Raw genomic sequence first — 25,188 nt, 5'->3', positions numbered from 1 at the left:
CTAGACAGGATGGGGAGGTGCTAGACAGGATGGGGAGGTGTTAGACAGGATGGGGAGGTGTTAGACAGGTAGAGGAGGTGTTAGACAGGATGGGGATGTGCTAGACAGGTAGGGGAGGTGTTAGACAAGTAGGGAGGTGTTAGACAGGTAGGGAGGTGTTAGACAGGATGGGGAGGTGCTAGACAGGATGGGGAGGTGCTAGACAGGATGGGGAGGTGCTAGACAGGATGGGGAGGTGTTAGACAGGATGGGGAGGTGTTAGACAGGATGGGGAGGTGTTAGACAGGTAGGGGAGGTGTTAGACAGGATGGGGAGGTGTTAGACAAGTAGGGGAGGTGTTAGACAGGATGGGGAGGTGTTAGACAAGTAGGAGGTGTTAGACAGGTAGGGGAGGTGTTAGACCGGATGGGGAGGTGTTAGACAGGCTGGGGAGGTGTTAGACAGGTAGGGGAGGTGTTAGACAGGATGGGGAGGTGTTAGACAAGTAGGAGGTGTTAGACAGGTAGGGGAGGTGTTAGACCGGATGGGGAGGTGTTAGACAGGATGGGGAGGTGTTAGACCGGATGGGGAGGTGTTAGACAGGTAGAGGAGGTGTTAGACAGGATGTCTACCATGACACCAACACACACAGAGCTGTGACCAGCTTCGCCCCCGGCCGGCAGAAGGACACTGACCTACAAACTCTGGAGTGCCGAAGATGTTCTTGAAATCGTTGCCAAAGTCGATCTTGTGGGCGAGGCCGAAGTCTATGAGCTTGATGCGAGGATGAGGCATCATTCTGTTCAGCAACATGATGTTCTCTGGCTGGAGGAGGGAGAGAGAGGGAGGGAGATAGGGGGGAGAGAGAGAGAGGGAGGGGAGGGAGAGAGACAGAGAGAAAGAGAGAAAGAGAGAAAGAGAGAAAACGAGAGAGAGAAAGAGAGAGAGAGAGAGAGAGAGAGAGAGAGAGAGAGAGAGAGACTTTTGATATTCTTTATTAAAACATCTCAACAAAAAAAATTGCCAGTAGAGACAAAAAAACTCACAGCATCAGCATCTTCATAAAACCAACCTTCACACACACTTTTGAATACTTTATATGGTCCCACAAATTATATTACATAAACAGGGAATATATCGGGGCCAAGCAGCACTGAACACTTAAGGGGACACATAGCACCTCCTTCCTTCCTTCCACACACACGCACACACGCTCACCTGCACACACCCCAATATATACCATCATCCATAGCAACACTATATTATCACAACATCCTGTTGGGGGATCCCCTTTGAACAGCCCATCTGAGGTTTCTCTCCTCCACGCCACCTGTGGTGCTTTTTTCCCCTATTGCTAGGTTTTAGTGAGTTGTTCCTCATCTTCATTGGGGAAAGTCTGGGAATGTTGCATATATGGATTTTATGGTGATTTTTTGTTCTAAGTCTATTCTGATGTTTCTTCTTGACTTGTAAAGCCCATGGGGGCAATTCCATGTGATCTCGGGCTCTACAAACACATTTGATTTGATTTGATTTGATTCAATGATGTGAACTCATTAGGGCACAGACCTCATACAGCAGCTATGGGCACAGACCTCATACAGCAGCTATGGGCACAGACCTCATACAGCAGCTATGGGCACAGACCTCATACAGCAGCTATGGGCACAGACCTCATACAGCAGCTATGGGCACAGACCTCATACATGAGCTACGCCACCACTACCAACAAAGGATGTCCTTCTATTGGTAATGATTGCTTGCAATCATTAAAAAGCAGGGGGCTAAGGGTGGGGGCGGTTTATATATAGAGGATTCTGATTACACATACAAGTTCAAATTACTTCCAACAAATCCTCTTTTACTTTGGATTCTTTCTAAATTTATTTTGGGGGAAAACTGACAGCTATAGTACAGTAGGTACTATGTTTTGTCTGGGTCCATAATATACAATGTAAATGTCTATGCAATTCAGCTAGTAGGTTAAATCTAATGCCATGTTGGTCTTCTACCTTTAAAAGCTTGTTGTTTGCCTAAATATTCATGGGGATAGATCCTTATGTGGAGAGAAAGAGAGAAGAATATGAGAGAGAAGTGGGGAAATGTGGAGAGAAGAGATGTGGGGAGAAATAGAGAGAAGAGGAGAAACATGGAGAGAAAGTGAGAGAAGAGGAGAGAGATGTGGGGAAATGTGGAGAGAAAGAGAAATAGACAGAGAGAAAAGATGTGGAGAGAGATAGAGAGAAGAGGAGAGATAGAGAGAAGAATAGGAGAGGGATGTGGGGAAATGTGGAGAGAGTAGGGCTGCAACTAACGATTATTTTGGTAGTCGACTAATCTGTCGATTATTTTTTCGATTAGTCGACTAATCTAACGATTATTTCTGTCACACCCTCCATCTCTGCTTCCTGTGGGCGTGGCTCCTTTTCCGGGCTCTTAGCATACTTCTTAGCTTAACATAACAGACCGACAGTAAGTTTGGGGGAACTAATGGGATAACTGGGGTTGCAACAAAAGTGCAACTAGGGCTAAAAACACAATGAAATAAAATAATAATAAATAATATATCCTTCTTAGCAGACTTCTTAGCTTAACATCCCAGGGAACTAATGGGATAACTGGGGATGTTGTTTGCTCCTGACAAGAGTCTCAAAGTCTGGGGTGATGGTAGACAAAGCAACTCTGAGGTCATGCTCAATGTCCAATCTGTTCCTCTGCTTTGTCTTCAGCTGGACCAGAGCTGAGAAGCCACTTTCACAAAGATAGGTAGTGCAAAAAAAAAGAAAAAGAAATATATATATATACCGTATATATATTTTTTATTTTTTATGACGCATCGACGCAAAAATTCTGCGTTTTTATGATTGACGTCGTCGATTATGTCGACTAATCGTTGCAGCCCTAGGAGAGAGAGAAGATATGTGGAGACAGAGAGAAGAGGAGCTATGTGGATAGAGAGAAGAGAAGATATATGGAGAGAAAGAGAGAGAAGAGGAGAGATGTGGAGAGAAAGAGAGAAGAGGAGAGCTGTGGAGAGAAAGAGAGAGAAGAAGAGAGACGTGGAGAGAAAGAGAGAGAAGAGGAGATGTGGAGAGAAAGAGAGAGAAGAGGAGAAATAAAGCGAAGTGGAGAAACATGGAGAGAGAGAAGAGGAGAGACGTGGAGAGAGAAGAGGAGAGATGAAGAGGAGAGACGTGGACAGAGTGAGAAGAGGAAAGATAAAGAGAAGAGGATAAACATGGAGAGAAAGAGAATAGGAGTGAGGTAGAGAGAAAGATAGAGAAGAGGGGAGAAAGAGAAAAGAGGAGAAATAAAGAGAATAAGAGAGACGTGGAGAGAAAGAGAGAGAGAAGAGGAGAGAAGTGGCATGGGGACAAGGAGGGAGGCCAGGCAGACAATGGAAATAACATGCAAATCAGGAGGAAAGATGAGAGGAAGACAAACAATACAGACACAACATCCTCACAGCACAAACTAGAGACAAAAAGACAAACAATACAGAGACACAACATCCTCACAACACCACTTAGAGACCAAGAGACAAACAATACAGAGACACAACACCCTCACAACACCACTTAGAGACCAAAAGACAAACAATACAGAGACACAACACCACTTAGAGACCAAGAGACAAACAATACAGAGACACAACACCCTCACAACACCACTTAGAGACCAAAAGACAAACAATACAGAGACACAACACCACTTAGAGACCAAGAGACAAACAATACAGACACAACACCACTTGGAGACCAAAAGACAAACATTAGAGACGTACATAACGTAAGCTTTCGAATGATGTGTGTCATACGCTGAAATCTGAGAATGTTTGAAGAAGATGTGCTAATTGTGCTAATTTAAATCTTGTAAAACTGTTCTTTTCCTAACTGCTTTAAGCTGAGAAAACGAAACGTCTACAATTGAACACCTGTGCCGGTTTCTGCTGGGCATGAACAGTAGCCCCCTGCAACCCACCCACCCGGCAACTCCCCTCACGTGAATAGCATTAACCTAAGCTGTGCAACAAGTTTTTTTTGACATTGATTAGATCTGACTGGTAACTTATTAGGCCTGGAGGCTCTTAGCTGCCCTGAGCTGTGTGATGTGTGATGCGAGAAGTGGTTGCAGTCAAACTGGATCGGCCACAGTTAAAGGTAGAATCTGTAATGTACCTTATTAAAAAAAACACACAAAAAGGAAATTGGTATTCATCTTCTTGTCTGACTCTGGAGAAGACGGCAAGCGCATTTCCCATAATGTTGGCGTGTTTCCATTAAGACTCTTTACAAGCTTTTACTTACTGGAAACAAATAACAAAATCCAAACCTGAGACACCCAGGAAGAGAGAGGTTGGTCTCTCAGGCTACTTGGTTCATCAGCTCTGGAACAACATGCAGACCCGAGAGCTCCCAAATTAATGAAGTGGGATGTAAAACTGCCGATACCAGTAAAAGTAGAGACGGCTTATTTGACTGAGGAACAACTTTGCAGTGTGTGGTTTTGGTTGACATTTTAAATAGAAAATATTGTATTTACAATATTGACATTGACATTCTTGATATTTAAGCAGTTGATGGCTATTCAACAGTTTGTCGGTGCGCATCACATATGACACAGTTTCATCAGTGTTTTTCAGTGAGGTCCTCTTCTCTAAGCTCTTTGATCAAACCCTAGTGTGTGTTTGTTCAGGTACCTTGAGGTCAAAGTGGGCGATGTGTTTGGAGTGCAGGTAGAACACACCATCCAGGATCTGCTTCAAGAACTGTGTGGCCTCTTCCTCTGAAAGAGACTCCTTCTCAGCCAAGAAGTCAAACAACTCTCCACCTGCAACACTACACCACCAACCAAGGAGCAGGGGACAGGAGAGGAGGGGAGGAGATGAGATGAGGAGAGGAGAGGGGAGGGGAGATGAGGAGAGGAGAGGAGAGATGAGTGGGGAGATGAGGAGAGGAGAGGAGGGATGAGGAGAAGAGAGAAGAGGAGAAGAGAAGAAATGAGGAGAGGAGATGAGACGAGAGGAGACAAGAGTAGAGATGAGGATAGGAGAAGAGAGATGAGGAGAGGACAGGAGAGGAGACATGAAAAAAGGACAGGAGAGAAAAAGATGGGAGGATAGGAGAGGAGAGAAGAGAGGAGATGAGGAGAGGTGAGTAGAGAGAATAGGGGAGAAGAGAGAGGAGTGAGAAAAGAGGAGGAGGGGAGGGAAGAGAAGAGGGGAAATCATTTTGAATTTAAAAAGCCACTTAATTGAAAATATATTAGGTTCATACAAATCAAGACATCAAAACTATGTTAAAATAGAGAGAGAGAGAGAGAGAGAGAGAGAGAGAGAGAGAGAGAGAGAAGATAAAAAGAGAGGGGGAGAGGGAGAAAGAAGATACAAAGAGGGAGATTCAGCTTAACCTTAAAAGTGCCTCATTGAGTTGTTGCTTTTGTGATCCTGTCCCTCTTATTAACCGACTTGTATTTGGATCATGGAGAATACATTGAGTCCTGGTGAAGTGGTTTGGTCTGGCAGTGTGTTTGGATCACGACAGATGGTGAAGGAACATTTCATGAGAATTCCGTAGGAACATCTAAGAGCCGTCACAGTATTCTGGGCACCGACCCTCAAGACATGCCTGTGTGAACCTCCAGTCTACCACTTAGATCAGGGCCCAAAAAACAAGACCATTCCCAAAAACCTAAATTCCTAAAACATCATATGGAGTTAAAAGGCAGGATTTATTGGATCAGAGTCAGCTACAAGTCCCTCCTAGATGGAGCTTAACACATTGGGCGCCAAAGACCAGTTAACTCGTTTTTGGCCGCCATGCGTTGAGCGCCAAAGACGAGTAAACTCGTTTTTAGATCCTTTTTTCTTTTATTCGATTTTTTCATTACAGACCTCAGTGTTACCATAGGAAATTATTCTGAGATCCCTAGAGTGCAATACCGGCCGCATCCTGCTAGGTGGCAGTATAATTGGTCCCACCACAGTTTTATAATGAACCAAAATAAATAATAATTAATAAAAAAAAAACATATATATATTTTTTTATTTTTTTATTTTTTTAATATACAGTTTGCCAATAGGGATGTATCAGTAGTATTGGCAGTGGTAGTAGTCGTAAATAGTAATCCAGTATATTTTTTTATTTTCTAAAAAATAAACCAGTTCAACACAGGTAACCACTTTTGCTTCATTTCTTTGATGGCTCAAATGTATGCTCTAGTCTAGTCGATTTTGTGTTTTGAGCATGGGGCATGCCCCCCCGGACCCCACTAGAGGGCCAGAGGTTCACCACCACCACAGTTTCACAAAATCCTCAACAACATCCATAGAAATAACATCAACAACATCCATAGAAATAACATCAACAACATCTGTAACTGAGGGGTACAATTCCCTGACTGTATTACTAGATATGATACTTACTACCACTACCTTTGTACTTAATATTCGGCCACCCAGTACACGGCATAAATATATTATCATGAACACTCTCACGTAGATGAAACGGATCCAACACAAATGTACGAATTAGAAACAGGTCTTTATTCCTACACAGCGATGGTGTGTAGAATAAGCACTTAATCACTTAATTACATTTATGAATTGAAATAGTATGCACTTTTATGGCAAGGAGTATTCGTCGGTATATCAATAGAGAATGTCCAATCTCTGAAGGCGCAGGTGGTAAATATACGACCTGGAATAGTTAAGGAATAACAGCAATGATACTTTAATGATTATATACTAGATACACTAGAGGGGGTTAATCCGGTCGCTTGTAAGCCGACAGGAGTAGGAGGGGGGGGAGGGTAGAATCCGGCTGCCTCGTCCGGCCAAGGGTATCCCAGGTGAACCCACTGTAGTGCCGTTCAATGCGCCGGCGATCCTTGGACCACAGATGAAAGCAGGTGGACTCTTTGTGGGCCGGCTCTCTCCGGTCCACGGGGGAGAGACGTGAAGCGACCTCGTCTTGCAGAGCGTCTCCTCACCTTGCGTCCTCTCCAGGGGGGGGGGTTCCAACACACGGCAGTGTCGGGGGTCTTTATCCATGGAATAATCAAAGTATCCAAAGCATAATCCGTGCCTGGGAAGGCGGGCTGTCGTCGGTAGAATAATCCGGTATACAGGTCCACTCGCTCGTCGGCTCTGGGGCTCCTCGGGTGCAGCTTCACATGGGGTCAACCACCCTGGGTAAGCAGCCAGTTCTCTGCCCGAAACGATGGGGTACTGACTACGGTAGTATTCTCACCGCACGAAGCACTATATATTAACAGACTAGTATTAGCTTAATAGACTACGTCCAACTCGACGATATAGTGCCAAATATGACTATTCAGATATTAATATACACGATGTCTCAATACCGATGGTAGGCGAACTTGGCCTTACTCCCACACGTGGCGTCGCGGGGAGGCTTTACGTCTGTGACTCTATTGGAGGGTAAGAAACTGGACTGAAAAGAAAGTCCTACTTTAGTAGCGCAGTATATATACGCACTATGAACAAATAGTCCCATTAGTGGTGCGGTAGCCAAATTCCTACGCGGAACTAGGACTTGTTCGTACATGTCGAGCGGTACGTTTGAACTGGGTCTGAGGGGTATGGCAGCCTGGCACCAAGGTCTCGACCAATAGTAGAATGGAGACTATTATGGGATGTTCAGTAGGCTAGAATGGATATTCAATGCATATTGTACAAGGAATATACAAGGGATATCAGGGAATATTAGAGAATATACAAATACAATTAAATATATATATATAAATAAATATATATATTCGGTTTAATCTGGCCCTTCACAACAACATCCATAGAGATAACATCAACAACATCCATAGAGATAACATCAACACCATCCATAGAAATAACATCAACAACATCCATAGAGATAACATCAACAACATCCATAGAAATAACATCAACAACATCCATAGAAATAACATCAACAACATCCATAGAAATAACATCAACAACATCCGTAGAGATAACATCAACAACATCCGTAGAGATAACATCAACAACATCCGTAGAGATAACATCAACAACATCCATAGAGATAACATCAACAACATCCATAGAGATAACATCAACAACATCCATAGAAATAACATCAACACCATCCATAGAAATAACATCAACACCATCCATAGAAATAACATCAACAACATCCATAGAGATAACATCAACAACATCCATAGAAATAACATCAACAACATCCATAGAAATAACATCAACACCATCCATAGAAATAACATCAACAACATCCATAGAGATAACATCAACAACATCCATAGAGATAACATCAACAACATCCATAGAGATAACATCAACAACATCCATAGAGATAACATCAACAACATCCATAGAGATAACATCAACAACATCCATAGAGATAACATCAACAACATCCATAGAGATAACATCAACAACATCCATAGAAATAACATCAACAACATCCATAGAGATAACATCAACAACATCCATAGAAATAACATCAACAACATCCATAGAGATAACGATCAACATCCAGATATAACATCAACAACATCCATAGATAACATCAACAACATCCATAGAGATAACATCAACAACATCCATAGAGATAACATCAACAACATCCATAGAGATAACATCAACAACATCCATAGAGATAACATCAACAACATCCATAGAGATAACATCAACAACATCCATAGAAATAACATCAACAACATCCATAGAGATAACATCAACAACATCCATAGAGATAACATCAACAACATCCGTAGAAATAACATCAACAACATCCGTAGAAATAACATCAACAACATCCATAGAGATAACATCAACAACATCCATAGAGATAACATCAACAACATCCATAGAGATAACATCAACAACATCCGTAGAAATAACATCAACAACATCCGTAGAAATAACATCAACAACATCCGTAGAAATAACATCAACAACATCCGTAGAGATAACATCAACAACATCCGTAGAGATAACATCAACAACATCCATAGAGATTGGTTTGATAGGGTTGATAGAATATTCTCCCTGTAACCACAGCTAAGGTTTTGTAAATTAACATCCGTCTCTGCAAATGCAAACAAAAACCCCTCCCCCAAAAGAGAGAGAGAGAGAGAGAGCAGTGTACTAATCACAGAACCAGTGTGATAATGAGGAAGCAAAGGAGGGGTAGAGATGTAGAGAGAGAAAAAAATAATGGAGAAGAGAGAGAAAAAACACAGATGCCTTTAATTACGCCTGTGCTTAACACACACACACACACACACACACACACACACACACACACACACACACACACACACACACACACACACACACACACACACACACACACACACACACACACACACACACACACACACACACACACACACACACACACACACACACACACACACACACACACACACACACACACACACACACACACACACACACACACACACACACAAAAAGCAGCAGGCCAGCTGCACAGAGATACTGAGAGGAGATAACACACACTAACTACACTATCACACCACATACCCCACATACTATCAAACACAAACGACACTAACACACAGTAACATGTGTGCACGATTGGTACTGGGCTGCTCACTAAGGTCTAATGTGAGCCGTATGCATGCCTGCCTCTCTTGGCTTAAAGTTGATAATAGGTTGTCTTTTAGTTTTAATTAGAGCTGGGCCGTTAACGGCGTTAACGTGCTGCGTTAACGCTATACTAGTATCGCGCGATAATATAATTAACGCATTAATCTAAAAAAAAAAAAAAAAAAAAAATTTTTTAACATTTTTTTTCTACCTTTATTTACCCAGGGTAGGTTCGCTGAGCACAGATGTTCTTTTCCATTCACACCTGGGAGCTGCCCAGTACAACCACAGTTGACACCATTGGCCACTGAGCAACTCCACTGGAGCAGTTGATTCAAGCCATGTCACATAGTTCAAGTTTGAAATGATTCTTTCTGTTTTGCTCCTGAGAGTGTGCTAGATACTGTACTGTACTGGTAATATTATGTATTTGTGTTAACTTCTGAATAAAACAACTTATTAAACACAAGTACATCTTATTGAACATTATTTTGATATTTCATTACCAATTATCATAGCAAAACAGCTTTTTCAAACAGTCTGTAATGCATTTTGGAAACAGGAGATGGGCTCATGGTGTAATGGGCCACCTGGCCTGAGAAACATAAGGAGGAAAGAAAAAGTAAGGACTTACTTCTGGTCATTATTTGGGTAGAACACACATATTTTGAATGCCTTCGGCAGTTTTTTTTTTTTTTTTTTGAGCCATTTTAATCTAGATTAATCTAGATTAAATCCAGGATTGCAGATAGATTAATCTAGATTAAAAAAAATTATCTATGCCCACCTCTAGTTTGAATACACTTGTGCTGTTCAAGTTGGTCATGAGCAGTAAAACTCCTGTTTTTATACATAAACATATTGTTTATAGTAATACTGTGCATGATCATTACACTAGAGGTTCCAGTAATGGGCAGCTTGAATTACCTGGTACAAAAACCAACGCTTTAAGGAGATCTTTTATTTTTAGATCATTGACTCTTTGGAATAACCTGCCTCAAAACCTCTGCTGCATTTACAGTAAATTAACTTTTTAAAATAATCTTAAATTGTATTTAACACTGTAAAGTATTTTTGTTTTTTTGTTTTCGGTTTATTTGCTCACATGCAATTTTAGTCATCTTATTTGTTAGCTTCATTATCCATTGTGTGTCGAGTACTGACATTTAATAATTTTGTTTTGCAACAATAATTGTTTTTGTATGTTTTTTTGTGTGGACCCCAGGAAGACTAGTTTCAAGTTTCAAGTTTCTTTAATAGTTGTCATACAGAAGTACAGAATACTTTCATACAAAATGCTTCTTACTGTTACGCTCCAGAGACTGTGCTAGACAAGATAGTATCAAATAACATAGTATAGCATGTAATTTAGAAGAAGAAAATGAGGTCACAGTGTTCGGTATAGACATATGTACAATGTTCTGAGTTACCATATAATATACAATACTATGCAGTGTACTAATGTACAGTACTATATAGTGCAAAGCAGAAATGGGATGAGGTACAATTTAGGTACAATTTACAGTAAGGTGTACGAGTTGTAGTGCAATCCTTCATCAATAAATATAAAGTGTGGGGAGTGGGTGCTACAGTGTGTTTGTTTAAAGTGGGTGTGTGCTATAAAGTGTGTGGAGTGGGTGCTACAGTGTGTTTGTTTAAAGTGAGTGTGTGCGTGTGGATGTGTGTGTTATGTGCGTTTGGTGGTTGTTGTTGTGTAGTGTTCATTGTTCGTTTAGCAGCCTGATGGCCTGGGGATAGAAGCTTCTTCTGAGTCTTTCTGTGCTCGCCTTGAGACTCCGGTATCGCTTGCCTGACCGCAGCAGTTCAAAGAGGCAGTTGTTCGGGTGACTGGAGTCTTTAATGATTCTCTTAGCCTTGCCCTTGCAACGCTTGTTGTAAATGTTCTGGAGGGTGGGGAGCCCCCCTCCAATTGTGCGTTCGGCTGAACGTGTCACTCTTTGTAGTCTGCTTCGGTCTTGTGCAGTGCTATTCCCAAACCAGGAGGTGATGTTGCCGGTCAAGATGCTCTCTATTGTACATGAGTAGAAGTTCTTAAGGATCTTCTGACTGACTTGGAACTTCCTTAGGCGCCTGAGGAAGTAGAGGCGTTGTCGTGCCTTCTTCACAACACTGTCAATGTGTGTGGTCCATGTCAAGTCCTCGGATATGTAGGCTCCGAGGTACTTAAAGCTGTTGACTCTCTCAACCGGTGCCCCGTCGATGCTGAGGGGGCTGTAGTCCTTGACCCCCGACCTCCTGAAGTCCACAATCATCTCCTTTGTTTTGCTGACGTTCAGGGAGAGGCTGTTTTCCTGGCACCATCCCGCCAGGACCTTGACCTCTTCCAGGTAGGCCCTCTCGTCGTTGGCAGAGATCAGGCCCACCACCACTGTGTCGTCAGCTAATTTGATGATTGTATTGCTACTCCGCTGAGCCACACAGTCGTGTGTGTACAGGGAGTAGAGGAGGGGACTCAGAACACAGCCCTGGGGGGCCCCTATGTTGAGGGTGATGGATGAGGAGGTGCAGTTGCCTGCTCTCACCACCTGGGGTCTGCCAGTCAGGAAGTCCAAGACCCACTGGCAGAGGTCATAGTTCAAGCCCAGGTCCCTGAGCTTGGCTATGAGTATGGGGGGGACTATGGTATTGAATGCCGAGCTGTAGTCGATGAATAGCATTCTCACATAGTTCCCCTGCCTCTTGTCCAGGTGTGATGCTGCTGTGTGCAGCACATGGGCTATGGCGTCCTCCGTGGACCTGTTGGGGCGGTATGCAAATTGCAGGGGGTCCATGTTGATGGGGAGGGAGGAGCAGATGTAGCCATGTTGCTATGGCACCAGCTAATGGGGATTGTTAATAAAATCAAAAATCTAAATCAAACATACACCACACACAGTACACCCCACATTCTAACATACACGAACACCACACACACACCCCACATACTAACAAACACAAACTACATTAGTACACACACACCCCACACCCTAACATACACTGACTAACACACTAAATGGATGCTGCAGAGTCGAGCAAAATGGTGAGGTGCCGTTCCTGACTATCCCCACAGCACTTACACAAGGCTAGGAGCTTCAACCTGCTTCAACAGCACTTACACAACGCTAGGAGCTTCAACCTGCTTCAACAGCACTTACACAAGGCTAGGAGCTTCAACCTGCTTCAACAGCACTTACACAAGGCTAGGAGCTTCAACCTGCTTCAACAGCACTTACACAAGGCTAGGAGCTTCAACCTGCTTCAACAGCACTTACACAAGGCTATGAGCTTCAACCTGCTTCAACAGCACTTACACAAGGCTAGGAGCTTCAACCTGCTTCAACAGCACTTACACAAGGCTAGGAGCTTCAACCTGCTTCAACAGCACTTACACAAGGCTAGGAGCTTCAACCTGCTTCAACAGCACTTACACAAGGCTAGGAGCTTCAACCTGCTTCAACAGCACTTACACAAGGCTAGGAGCTTCAACCTGCTTCAACAGCACTTACACAAGGCTAGGAGCTTCAACCTGCTTCAACAGCACTTACACAAGGCTAGGAGCTTCAACCTGCTTCAACAGCACTTACACAAGGCTAGGAGCTTCAACCTGCTTCAACAGCACTTATACAAGGTTAGGAGCTTCAACCTGCTTCAACAGCACTTACACAAGGCTAGGAGCTTCAACCTGCTTCAACAGCACTTATACAAGGTTAGGAGCTTCAACCTGCTTCAACAGCACTTACACAAGGCTAGGAGCTTCAAACTGCTTCAACAGCACTTACACAAGGCTAGGAGCTTCAAACTGCTTCAACAGCACTTACACAAGGCTAGGAGCTTCAAACTGCTTCAACAGCACTTACACAAGGCTAGGAGCTTCAAACTGCTTCAACAGCACTTACACAAGGCTAGGAGCTTCAACAACACTCACTGAAGCTGTCAAAACGGTTACTGAAGTTTACAATCAGCTTATCATCAGCTTATCAATAAAGTGAACAAGAAAAGACACATCTCTCTGTCCCTGAACCTGTTCCTGCACTGCTGGGAAGTTTAGTTTAGTTTACTCAGTTTATTTGATCAGGGACAGTGCATATCAATCAACAGTTATACATTTATAAATTAATACAAATAAAAAAAACTGTAAATGTGCCAACATTAGCAGGGTTGCTAGTTACCCTGGGCTAGATGTTTAAGCCAGAAAGAAACAGAAAAATAGGACATTAAGCTAATATAAAAACAATTTAAAACATTATTCTATACATTCATTCACAGTGTGCACAGTCTCCCTGTTCCTGCACTGCTGTCATCAGTTCACACATTCAATTGTCCTGTAGCCTCAGATTCAGCTCATTCAGATGTCAAGTGATAACCAAAAATGTCACATTATCCATATCTTTCCCATTTTCTAAAAAGAGAGAAAACTGTGTTGCCTTCTGACTTTTTAGCTCTGCCAAGAAAGCTGCTACTCCCCTCCTGATGGACCAACAGACACCCTGCTACTCCCCTCCTGATGGACCAACAGACACCCTGCTACTCCCCTCCTGATGGACCAACAGACACCCTGCTACTCCCCTCCTGATGGACCAACATACACCCTGCTACTCCCCTCCTGATGGACCAACAGACACCCTGCTACTCCCCTCCTGATGGACCAACAGACACCCTGCTACTCCCCTCCTGATGGACCAACAGACACCCTGCTACTCCCCTCCTGATGGACCAACAGACACCCTGCTACTCCCCTCCTGATGGACCAACAGACACCCTGCTACTCCCCTCCTGATGGACCAACATACACCCTGCTACTCCCCTCCTGATGGACCAACAGACACCCTGCTACTCCCCTCCTGATGGACCAACAGACACCCTGCTACTCCCCTCCTGATGGACCAACTGACACCCTGCTACTCCCCTCCTGATGGACCAACAGACACCCTGCTACTCCCCTCCTGATGGACCAACAGACACCCTGCTACTCCCCTCCTGATGGACCAACAGACACCCTGCTACTCCCCTCCTGATGGACCAACAGACATCCTGCTACTCCCCTCCTGATGGACCAACATACACCCTGCTACTCCCCTCCTGATGGACCAACAGACACCCTGCTACTCCCCTCCTGATGGACCAACAGACACCCTGCTACTCCCCTCCTGATGGACCAACTGACACCCTGCTACTCCCCTCCTGATGGACCAACAGACACCCTGCTACTCCCCTCCTGATGGACCAACAGACACCCTGCTACTCCCCTCCTGATGGACCAACAGACACCCTGCTACTCCCCTCCTGATGGACCAACAGACATCCTGCTACTCCCCTCCTGATGGACCAACATACACCCTGCTACTCCCCTCCTGATGGACCAACAGACACCCTGCTACTCCCCTCCTGATGGACCAACAGACACCCTGCTACTCCCCTCCTGATGGACCAACAGACACCCTGCTACTCCCCTCCTGATGGACCAACAGACACCCTGCTACTCCCCTCCTGATGGACCAACAGACACCCTGCTACTCCCCTCCTGATGGACCAACAGACACCCTGCTACTACCCTCCTGATGGACCAACAGACACCGTGCTACTCCCCTCCTGATGGACCAACAGACATCCTGCTACTCCCCTCCTGATGGACCAACAGACACCCTGCTACTCCCCTCCTGATGGACCAACAGACACCCTGCTACTCCCCTCCTGATGGACCAACTGACACCCTGCTACTCCCCTCCTGATGGACCAACAGACACCCTGCTACTCCCCTCCTGATGGACCAACTGACACCCTGCTACTCCCCTCCTGATGGACCAACAGACACCGTGCTACTCCCCTCCTGATGGACCAACAGACACCCTGCTACTCCCCTCCTGATGGACCAACAGCGCTCCAACACCCTGCCTTTGAAGAGCCATCTCACATTGTTGTGCAGCAAAAGATCATCAGCATTAGCATCAACTTCTCTGAGGAATTCCCTAAGCATGCAATGCTGGTAGGAAGAGGCCCTGAATTGTATTCATCACCTCAGAATTATCATCCGACAGGGAGGCGCAGAGGACAGATCGATGAAGGGTGCCATGGTAAGCAATGCGCTCAGCACTGTCCTCTTTCAGTCTTGCTACAGCTCCTTTCTCTCTCCCTATCACAGCAGGGGCTCCATCTGTGGTTATTGAAACCACTTGTTTTGGCTCTATTCCTCTTTTTGTTAACATCTCCTTAACACAATGGGGACGAACAACGGATATATACGTGTTTCGATTCCACCCGTTGTGGACCGCATATTTTTTATTTATAAACGGCCGTACCTTAGTTATGTTTCTAAGGTGGGAAAATTATGTTTTTGTCACCTTGTTGATGTGTGATTTAAAGCTTAGGTCTGAGTCTATTATAACACCAAGACTTGTAACTTCAGGTTTGATCCAAGGAGTAAGTTGCCCGATATTGCGCTGTAACATTTCTCTTTTTGTTATAGGACCGACTAGTAGGATTACAGTTTTGTCCTCATTTAATTATAGGAAGTTGTTCGTCATCCATTTGTTTATTGCTAAGAGACGGGTGGAAATGGAGTTAATAGCTGTGTGATAATTTGGTTCAGTGGAGATGTACAAGTGTGTGTCATCTGCGTAACTATGGAAACATACATGTTTTCTAATGATGTCTCCGAGTGGCAGCATGTATAGTGAGAATAATAATGGACCAAGGCAGCTCCCCTGTGGAACTCCGAAGTAGGCGTCATGTTTCTCAGAAGAATGATATCCAAGCCTGACGTAATATTTTCTCCCTTTGATATATGTTCTGAACCAGTTTAATACATAGTCAGTCAGTCAGTCAGTCAGTCAGTCAGTCAGTCAGTCAGTCAGACCAACTAACTTTTCTAGACGATTTATTTGGATATCATGGTCGATCGTGTCAAACGCTGCGCTTAGATCTAATAGGATGAGAATTGAGACTTTGTTTGTTTATTCTGAGGTCACTAATTATTTTTGTAAGAGCAGTTTCAGTGCTATGGTGCGTTCTGAAGCCTGATTGAAATTCCTCCATGATGTTGTTTTCTTTGAGAAAGGAGTTTATGCTGAATGGGAGGTTGGATATCGGCCTATAGTTGGTTAGTACATTACTGTCTAGTTTGTGTTTCTTTAGTAAGGGTCTTACAACGGCTGTTTTGAATGTGTCTGGGAAAATACCTGTCAGAAGCGATGTATTTATAATATTTAGGACATGACAGTTTTGTAAAGCTCAGTTGATGTAATATAAGCTCATTTTCCTATGGTTACTTTTTCGCAGGGTTTGCTGGTGGTGTCCATGTTTGTATCAGGACTAATGCCGGCTCTAATTGAAATTATTTTGTTATTGAAGAATAATGCTAGGTCTTCACATTTTAAACTACAGTAAAAAAATACCACTATAAAAAAAACACCAACTACATTAGAACTACAGTACTTAAAGCATGATATATTCAAATCCATATGGAGCAATTCTATATGTATATAAATAATACATAATCATAATACAGGTGATATGCATACATCAGGTGGAAGGGGAGTCTATTTTTTAAGTAGTCCAAAGTCCTATATATATCGCAGTGGACTGTGAGCTTGGTTTTCCTCCATTTTCGTTCAGCAGCTCTACAGATTATCTTTGTCTGACCAACACTGCTATTATTTAACCATGGGGAGATTTTGTCACTTGACTTTTTTTTTTACCTTTAAAATGGAGTAACAGCATCCAGTGTAAGTATATGATAGGGTGTTGTTGAGATTTTCAACCATGCAGTTTAAAGAACAGTCGAGGCCGGATGGTTCAGTTTGTCTCATGATGTTTGAGAACTTCTCTTCTGCCATGTCATCTAGTACTCTTCACTTTACAACGGTTACCGTTTTTGTCTCTGTTAAGTTTAGGTTAGCATTGAAGAATACACAGTGATGGTCAGATATAGGTAATAAGATTACTGATACTTTATCAATGTTCAGCCTTGTTGTTATCACTAAGTCTAGGGTGTTACCATGTTGGTGAGTGGGTTCATTTACATGTTGTATTAGCTCAAAGCTGTCCAAAGCTGTTGGTAAGCTCAATAGCCGTGGGGTCGTTCTTCTTATTTATATGAATATTCAGATCTCTATGTATGATTAATCTTTCACATCTAATGATACCGACTGAGATTAGCTCTGAGAATTCCTGCAGAAATATTGATGAGTATTTTGGTGGCCGGTACAATGTGTTGATGAGCAAAGACAGTTCAGCTTTGAGCTCAATAGCAAGATATTCAAATGATGTAAATTCACCAATGTCAATGTCATTAGATACAAACAATGTAGATAAAATAGCGGCAACCCCTCCCCCTTTTCTATTTTGTCTGACCGATTGATAATACTTATAATTTGGAGGGCAGGCTTCTATCAGCGTTGGCGCACCAGTAATGTAATTTAGCCAGGTCTCGACTAGGAACATGCATTGCAAATTCTTTTCAATTATCAGATCATTGATTAAGAACGATTTGTTGCTCAACGATCGAACATTCAGAAGGGCCATTGTCAGTGATTTTGTGATGGGTGGTGTGGCCGGCCTTGGCTGAGCGATGATGGGTCTGAGGTTGCTAAGTGTTACAGTATGTGTCGGGCATTTCTTCTTGAGTCTGATAGTGAATGTTACTGGATGAGTGAGTTACAGAGTTACTGAATGTTACCGAATGAGTGAGTTACTGAATGTTACTGAATGAGTGCGTTACCAAGTTACTGAGTGTTACAGAATGAGTTATTATACAGTCAGACGTTGTCCTGTATGAACTCATGCTTGTGTAGTACATGAGTTTGGTTTGGTGGATCATTGACATGATCAAGCTTCACTACTCTATTACCCATGATGCAAGCTTTGAAGTGAAGCCCTAATGATATATAACACTGGATACAATTGTATAGTTATAGCTATATGAGTTAGCGCTCAGCTTTAAAGCTGCCGGCCAACACATCCTCTTTTTCCTATTTAAAGCTTAAATAATTGCTCCCCTTCTCTCTGAGTGTGTAGTCCCCTCCTGCATCAAGCCAGCCACATTATGGTGAACTTTTACCGGTGCGCCTTAGAAAGCATCACAGTCTGGTACGGCAACTGCACGGCCTCTGACCGGAAAGCACTGCAGAGGGTGGTGAAAACCACCAACGCATCACCAGTACATCATTCCCTGCAAGTCTCAGTCTAACCATCACAAATGGTGTCTGAGGAAGGCATGCAGCATTGTCAAGGACACCTCTCATCCCAATCGTGGACTGCTTGCCTGTGTATGTGTGTGCGTGTGCGTGTATGTGTGTGCGTGCGCGTGCGTGTGTGTGTGCACGCTGCCGCTCCGTCACAAGTTGTAAAGCGATTTGGATAGAAAACGCTATATAAATGCAGTCCATTTACCATTCCATACAATTTCCCCTAGTACACCAGTAATAAGAGCCAAGTGGCTCCAGTCAGGGTCCCCCGCTTCCACCTCTTTGTTTACTCTGGGTCAGCCCTTCCACCTCTGTGTTTACTCTGGGTCAGCCCTTCCACCTCTGTGTTTACTCTGGGTAAGCCCTTCCACCTCTGCGTTTACTCTGGGTCAGCCCTTCCACCTCTGTGTTTACTCTGGGTCAGCCCTTCCACCTCTGCGTTTACTCTGGGTAAGCCCTTCCACCTCTGTGTTTACTCTGGGTAAGCTCGTCCACCTCTGTGTTTACTCTGGGTAAGCCCTTCCACCTCTGTGTTTACTCTGGGTAAGCCCTCCCACCTCTGTGTTTACTCTGGGTAAGCCCTTCCACCTCTTTGTTTACTCTGGGTAAGCCCTTCCACCTCTGTGTTTACTCTGGGTAAGCCCTTCCACCTCTGTGTTTACTCTGGGTAAGCCCTTCCACCTCTGTGTTTACTCTGGGTAAGCCCTTCCACCTCTGTGTTTACTCTGGGTCAGCCCTTCCACCTCTGTGTTTACTCTGGGTAAGCCCTTCCACCTCTGTGTTTACTCTGGGTCAGCCCTTCCACCTCTGTGTTTACTCTGGGTAAGCCCTTCCACCTCTGTGTTTACTCTGGGTAAGCCCTTCCACCTCTTTGTTTACTCTGGGTAAGCTCGTCCACCTCTTTGTTTACTCTGGGTAAGCTCTTCCACCTCTTTGTTTACTCTGGGTAAGCTCTTCCACCTCTTTGTTTACTCTGGGTAAGCCCTTCCACCTCTTTGTTTACTCTGGGTAAGCTCTTCCACCTCTTTGTTTACTCTGGGTAAGCCCTTCCACCTCTGTGTTTACTCTGGGTAAGCCCTTCCACCTCTGTGTTTACTCTGGGTAAGCCCTTCCACCTCTTTGTTTACTCTGGGTAAGCCCTTCCACCTCTTTGTTTACTCTGGGTAAGCTCTTCCACCTCTTTGTTTACTCTGGGTAAGCTCTTCCACCTCTTTGTTTACTCTGGGTAAGCTCTTCCACCTCTGTGTTTACTCTGGGTAAGCCCTTCCACCTCTGTGTTTACTCTGGGTCAGCCCTTCCACCTCTGTGTTTACTCTGGGTAAGCCCTTCCACCTCTGTGTTTACTCTGGGTAAGCCCTCCCACCTCTGTGTTTACTCTGGGTAAGCCCTTCCACCTCTGTGTTTACTCTGGGTAAGCCCTTCCACCTCAAGTCAAGAGTTTTATTTGTCACGGCATACGGATATACAATGAAATGCGGGTGGTCTTGCCCGCAACGATGTGCAATTGGTACAACATAATAGAATCCAATACAAAAAATAAAAAATGTGTGCAATAAAATTGTGCAATAACAGGTAGCAGGTAACAATAAATGTGTGCAATAACGGGTAACAGTTAACAGTAGTAGTAATAGTAGTGCAATACACTGTTACTGTTGCTAATACTAATTTAAAGTGGCCTTTCCTTTTGGCAATAAGTGAAGGTGCGTGCGGCCTGAGTGTGTGCCCGCTCATGCTAAAGTGTTACAGTGGTACTCAATGTTCATTGTTCAGGACTCTGATGGCCTGGGGGAAGAAGCTGAGCCTAAGCCTCTCTGTCCTAGTAGCTGGGGTTCGCAGGCGTCTGCCTGACCTCAGCAGCTGGAACAGGCTGTTATTGGGGTGGTGAGGGTCTTTCATTATCCTGCAGGCTCTGGATTTGCACCTCTTGTTGTATAGAACCTGCAGGGGAGGTAGTGCAATACCCGTGGTACGCTTGGCTGAGTGCACCACTCTCTGTAGGGCCTTCTTGTCCTGTGCCGTGCTGTTTCCATACCAGGCAGTGATGTTTCCGGTCAAGATGCTCTCTACAGCTCCTGAGTAGAAGGACTGGAGTATCTTCCCCGATACTCTGAACTTCCTTAACTGTCTCAGGTGGTAGATGCGCTGTTTCGCCTTCTTTACTACTGTGTCTATGTGTGTTGACCATGTCAGATCCTCTGAGATGTGGACCCCCAGGTACTTAAAGCTGCTCACCCTGTCCACGGTAGCCCCGTTAATCATCAGTGGTGTGTGTGTCTCCTGCTGTCCTCTCCTATAATCCACGATCAGCTCCTTGGTTTTACCAATGTTCAGGAGCAGGCTGTTGTCCTGGCACCAGCGCTCCAGTACCTCAACCTCCTCCCGGTAGGCCTTCTCGTCGTTGTCCGAGATCAGCCCCACCACCACCGTGTCGTCTGCGAACTTCACTATGGAGCCCTCTTTGTTTACTATGGGTAACATATTTGTTTACTCTGGGTAAGCCCTTCCACCTCTGTGTTTACTCTGGGTAAGCCCTTCCACCTCTGTGTTTACTCTGGGTAAGCCCTTCCACCTCTGTGTTTACTCTGGGTAAGCCCTTCCACCTCTGTGTTTACTCTGGGTAAGCCCTTCCACCTCTGTGTTTACTCTGGGTAAGCCCTCCCACCTCTGTGTTTACTCTGGGCCAGCCCTCCCACCTCTGTGTTTACTCTGGGTAAGCCCTCCCACCTCTGTGTTTACTCTGGGCCAGCCCTCCCACCTCTGTGTTTACTCTGGGCCAGCCCTCCCACCTCTGTGTTTACTATGGGTCAGCCCTTCCACCTCTGTGTTTACTCTGGGTAACTCTTTCAAATGCGCCGACTGGACATTCCTGGAATGGATCCAACATAAATATGTTTGTGTACCAACCAAGGTACTCTTGCAGCAAGAGCTTAAGCTTAAGGATTTCCTTGACTTTTTTTTGTTTAGCTATTTCACCACAGTGGTTCATACTTTCTCACAGACATAATAATAACAAACGACTCCTGACAGCATAATGACTACTCATGACTCGCTCCAGATACATTTTAAACCCTCAAAACATTTATACAATTCTAAATATTGTTTTTCCACCACATTGTTCAATAAGTGACTGAAAATGGATTCAGCAGAATCTCTACCTTCACCATCAGTGAGAATACAAGGATCTATGAATAGGACAAAATATCGCACTCCTTTGTCTATGGTTGTTGATACCCTTGTATAGCTGGACAAATGCAATAAATGAAGTACAGTACAACGAAAAGAGGTTTGGCATCCAACCAGAGTGCAAATGTAACAGTAAAGTGCAATGGTAATATAGAATGTACAGGTGATTAAACTGGGTATAAAATGTATAAATTAGTACTACTTACTATAGTGCTAATCAGATGTATGTACAGAGTTGTAGTATTAATATGTACAGTGATACAGGTATAAAGACACTATGGTAGTAATTCATACTGGAAAGCAGCATAAATAGTAAAAGTATTTTAGGTATTTAGTATTGTTAGGTTTTAGTGAGTTTTTCCTTACCTTCGCGTGGGGTATGTCTGGGAGTGCTTGCTTGTTCTGTTCTTGACTTATTGTTATGTTTTCTTCTTGACTTGTTTAAAGAAGACCTGTACGGCCCATGGGGACATTAACGTGTGTTGTCGGGCCTTATAAATAAATTTGATTTGATGATTTGATATGTACAGATATAGATATATAATCTACAGATATGTAAAAAGGATTATATGCAGTTATATACAGACATATGTGGATATATATATATGTGGAAAATATAAATGTATATACTAGGGATGCTCGATATTGGCTTTTTTACCGATACCGATATACCGATATTGTCCAACTCTTAATTTCCGATACCGATATATGCAGGGTTTCCCCCCCCAAAAAGCGGAATAATTTAAGGTAATTAACATTACATATCTCTTGTTGTGGAATTAACAACATTATGCATACTTTTGACAATAAATAAAATCAGAATTTGTTATTACTTGCTTGCCTGGGTAAATAAAGGTTATAGAAATGTAAAAACAAAAAAAATAATGCCAATATCGGCCGATAATATCGGACATCCCTAGTATATACTGTAGGTAGGTATACATTGAGTATAGGCAACAGGGCCTAGGGTAGCCTATAGGCAGTTTATATGGTATTGGGGGGGGGGGGGGGGGGGGGTGGTATCGTGGAACAGAGTTCAAAGAGTTGACAGCTGAGGAACCACAGAACTCACAGGAAGCTGTTCCTGAGTCTGCTCGACTTGGAGTGGAAGTTCCTGTAGCGCCTCCCGGAGGGGAGGAAGGCAAGCAGTCCATGATTGGGATGAGAGGTGTCCTTGACAATGCTGCGTGCCTTCCTCAGACACCATTTGTGATGGATAGACCGAGTTGCAGGGAGTGATGGACTTCACCACCCTCTGCAGTGCAGTTGCCATACCAGACTGTGATGCAGTTGGTGAGTATGCTTTCTAAGGCGCACCGGTAAAAGTTCACCAGAATCTGAGGAGATCTGAGCTTTCCTGTCTCCTCAGGAAGAAGAGACGCTGGTGAGCCTTCTTGGCCAGTGACGAGGTGTTGAGGGTCCAAGAGTAGTCCTCGGAGATGTAGACTCCCAGGAAGTTGAAGATGGAGACACGCTCAACATCAGTCCCGTTGATGTGGAGGGGGGTGTGCACGCTGGCTCTAGTCTTCCTGAAGTCCATAGTGAGCTCCTTGGTTTTCTTGTTGTAGAGGGCCAGGTTGTTGTCGGTGCTGGAGCTGACCACCGGTGAGTGATAATTATGTTGGTGCCGAGCAGTCATTGCTCTCATCCAGGTGGGAGAGGGCAGAATGTAGTGCTGAGGAGATAGCGTCCATCGTGCTCCTGTTCTCACGGTAGGCAAATTGGTGTTTGTCCAGTGAGAGTGAAAGGTTAGATTTGAGGTGAGCCAGGACCAGCCTCTCGAAGCTCTTCATGATGATGGGGGTAAGTGCAACAGGGCGGAACATTGAGGCTTGTGGCAGAGGAGTGTTTCAGCACTGGCACGATGGAGGTGGTTTTAAAGCATGCTGGGACAACTGCCTGGTCTAGTCACAAATCTAATACCTCAGTTAAGACAGTTAAGACCTCAAAGTTTATTGAGCTCATCAGGGAGGGAGGGGTCAGTGGTCAGTGGTCAGGGGAGAGTTGTTGGTGGGTCTATAGTCTGAGAGGGCCTGGATGCCCTGCCACATGCGTCAGGGGTGGGAGTTGTTGACGTGCTCTTCAACTCTTAGCTTGTGGCTGTGCTTGGCCCGCTTGGTTCCCCTATTCAGGTTAGACCGGGCTGTACAGTGGGCCTGCGTGTCATCTCCTGCCTCTGGGTGTAAGTTCTGTTGTTTGTTAATGACGGGACGCAGTTCCTTCATTGCTAGCTTAGCATTAACATCCAGAGGGATATAGGATGCAGTCACAATGGTGGCTGTAAATTCAAGTAGGTATATTACCGCTAATTTACAAAAACTGGAGAGAGACGTCAAGCCTTGATACCCTTGTATAGGACAAACTGTTGCACTCTGCCGTATTTCTGTTTCCAACATGTGGGTACATATAGGGATGGGTACCTTTCACATTTGAACCGATACCGGTACCTGTGAATCGATACCGGTACCCAACGGTACCTTTTTTCGGTACTTTAGTCTCAAGAAATGTAATTTACCTACCTCAGTCGTGAAAAAAAAATCCAAACTTCAAATAACTACAATTTCGACAGTTTTCGGCTTGTCATTGCTCCGACTGCTTTGTTGTTGAATCAAGTCAAATCCTAGGTAAGCATATATTGTGCGTGTGAACGTTGACATGAAAAAAAAAGAAAAAAAAAAGAAAAAAAAAAGTAAAGGAAAAAAAATCATATTTTTTTTTTCTTTTTCGGTTTCTCACTTGATTCGATACTCGGTAGTACCGACGTGTTTCGGTTCGGTACCTCAAAAGTACCGAATTCGGTACCCATCCCTAGGTACATACAGTATATTATGTACTAAAATATGCCATCATTGTTTACATCATGTAAAAGGGTCTAGAGATTGAATAGTCCTGGAATTTGAGACAGCATGTAAAGGAGAACGCCCCAAGCATTGCTTTTCACTGTGCATGTCAACAGATGGAGCAAATTAGTGCTAGGCCATGTAGGTAAAATACATCATATATATCATGATGTTTCTCTCAAGTTACTTTTGACGGGCGACAGGGCCTTCGCTGCAGCCGCACCCCCCCCCCCCCCCCCTCTGGAACGCCCTTCCCAACCATATCCGTCATGCAGACACTCTTTCATCGTTCAAACAAGTCAAAACCCACTTTTTTACCCTTGCTTTCAACCCATGAACTTTTTCCTCTCTCACCTTTATTTCCGTAATTTCTCTCTACTAAAACTGTATTGTATTG

The 25,188-nt window shown here is 44.1% G+C and overlaps 1 protein-coding gene across 2 annotated transcripts in view; it reads right to left on the bottom strand.

Moving 5' to 3' along the window:
• Positions 1 to 25,188, bottom strand: part of dapk1 (death-associated protein kinase 1) — a 297,329-nt gene that overhangs the window by 181,929 nt on the left and 90,212 nt on the right. Inside the window, exons 4-5 of one of the 2 annotated variants that reach the window (XM_084338233.1) lie at positions 4,679 to 4,817; positions 675 to 804 (exon numbers count right to left, since the gene is read on the bottom strand). In XM_084338233.1, the coding sequence (XP_084194359.1) occupies positions 675 to 804; positions 4,679 to 4,817 (269 nt within the window). Of the gene's footprint in view, positions 1 to 674; positions 805 to 4,678; positions 4,818 to 25,188 lie in introns of those variants that run through there. The other variant, XM_084338234.1, reaches the window with a different exon arrangement.

This window comes from Notolepis coatsorum, assembly GCF_963971535.1.
Source record: "Notolepis coatsorum genome assembly, chromosome: 2".
NCBI classification, from domain to species: Eukaryota; Metazoa; Chordata; class Actinopteri; order Aulopiformes; family Paralepididae; genus Notolepis; species Notolepis coatsorum.
The sequence above is the reverse complement of the archived record's forward strand: the minus strand, read 5'-3'. Positions and strand labels throughout refer to the sequence as shown.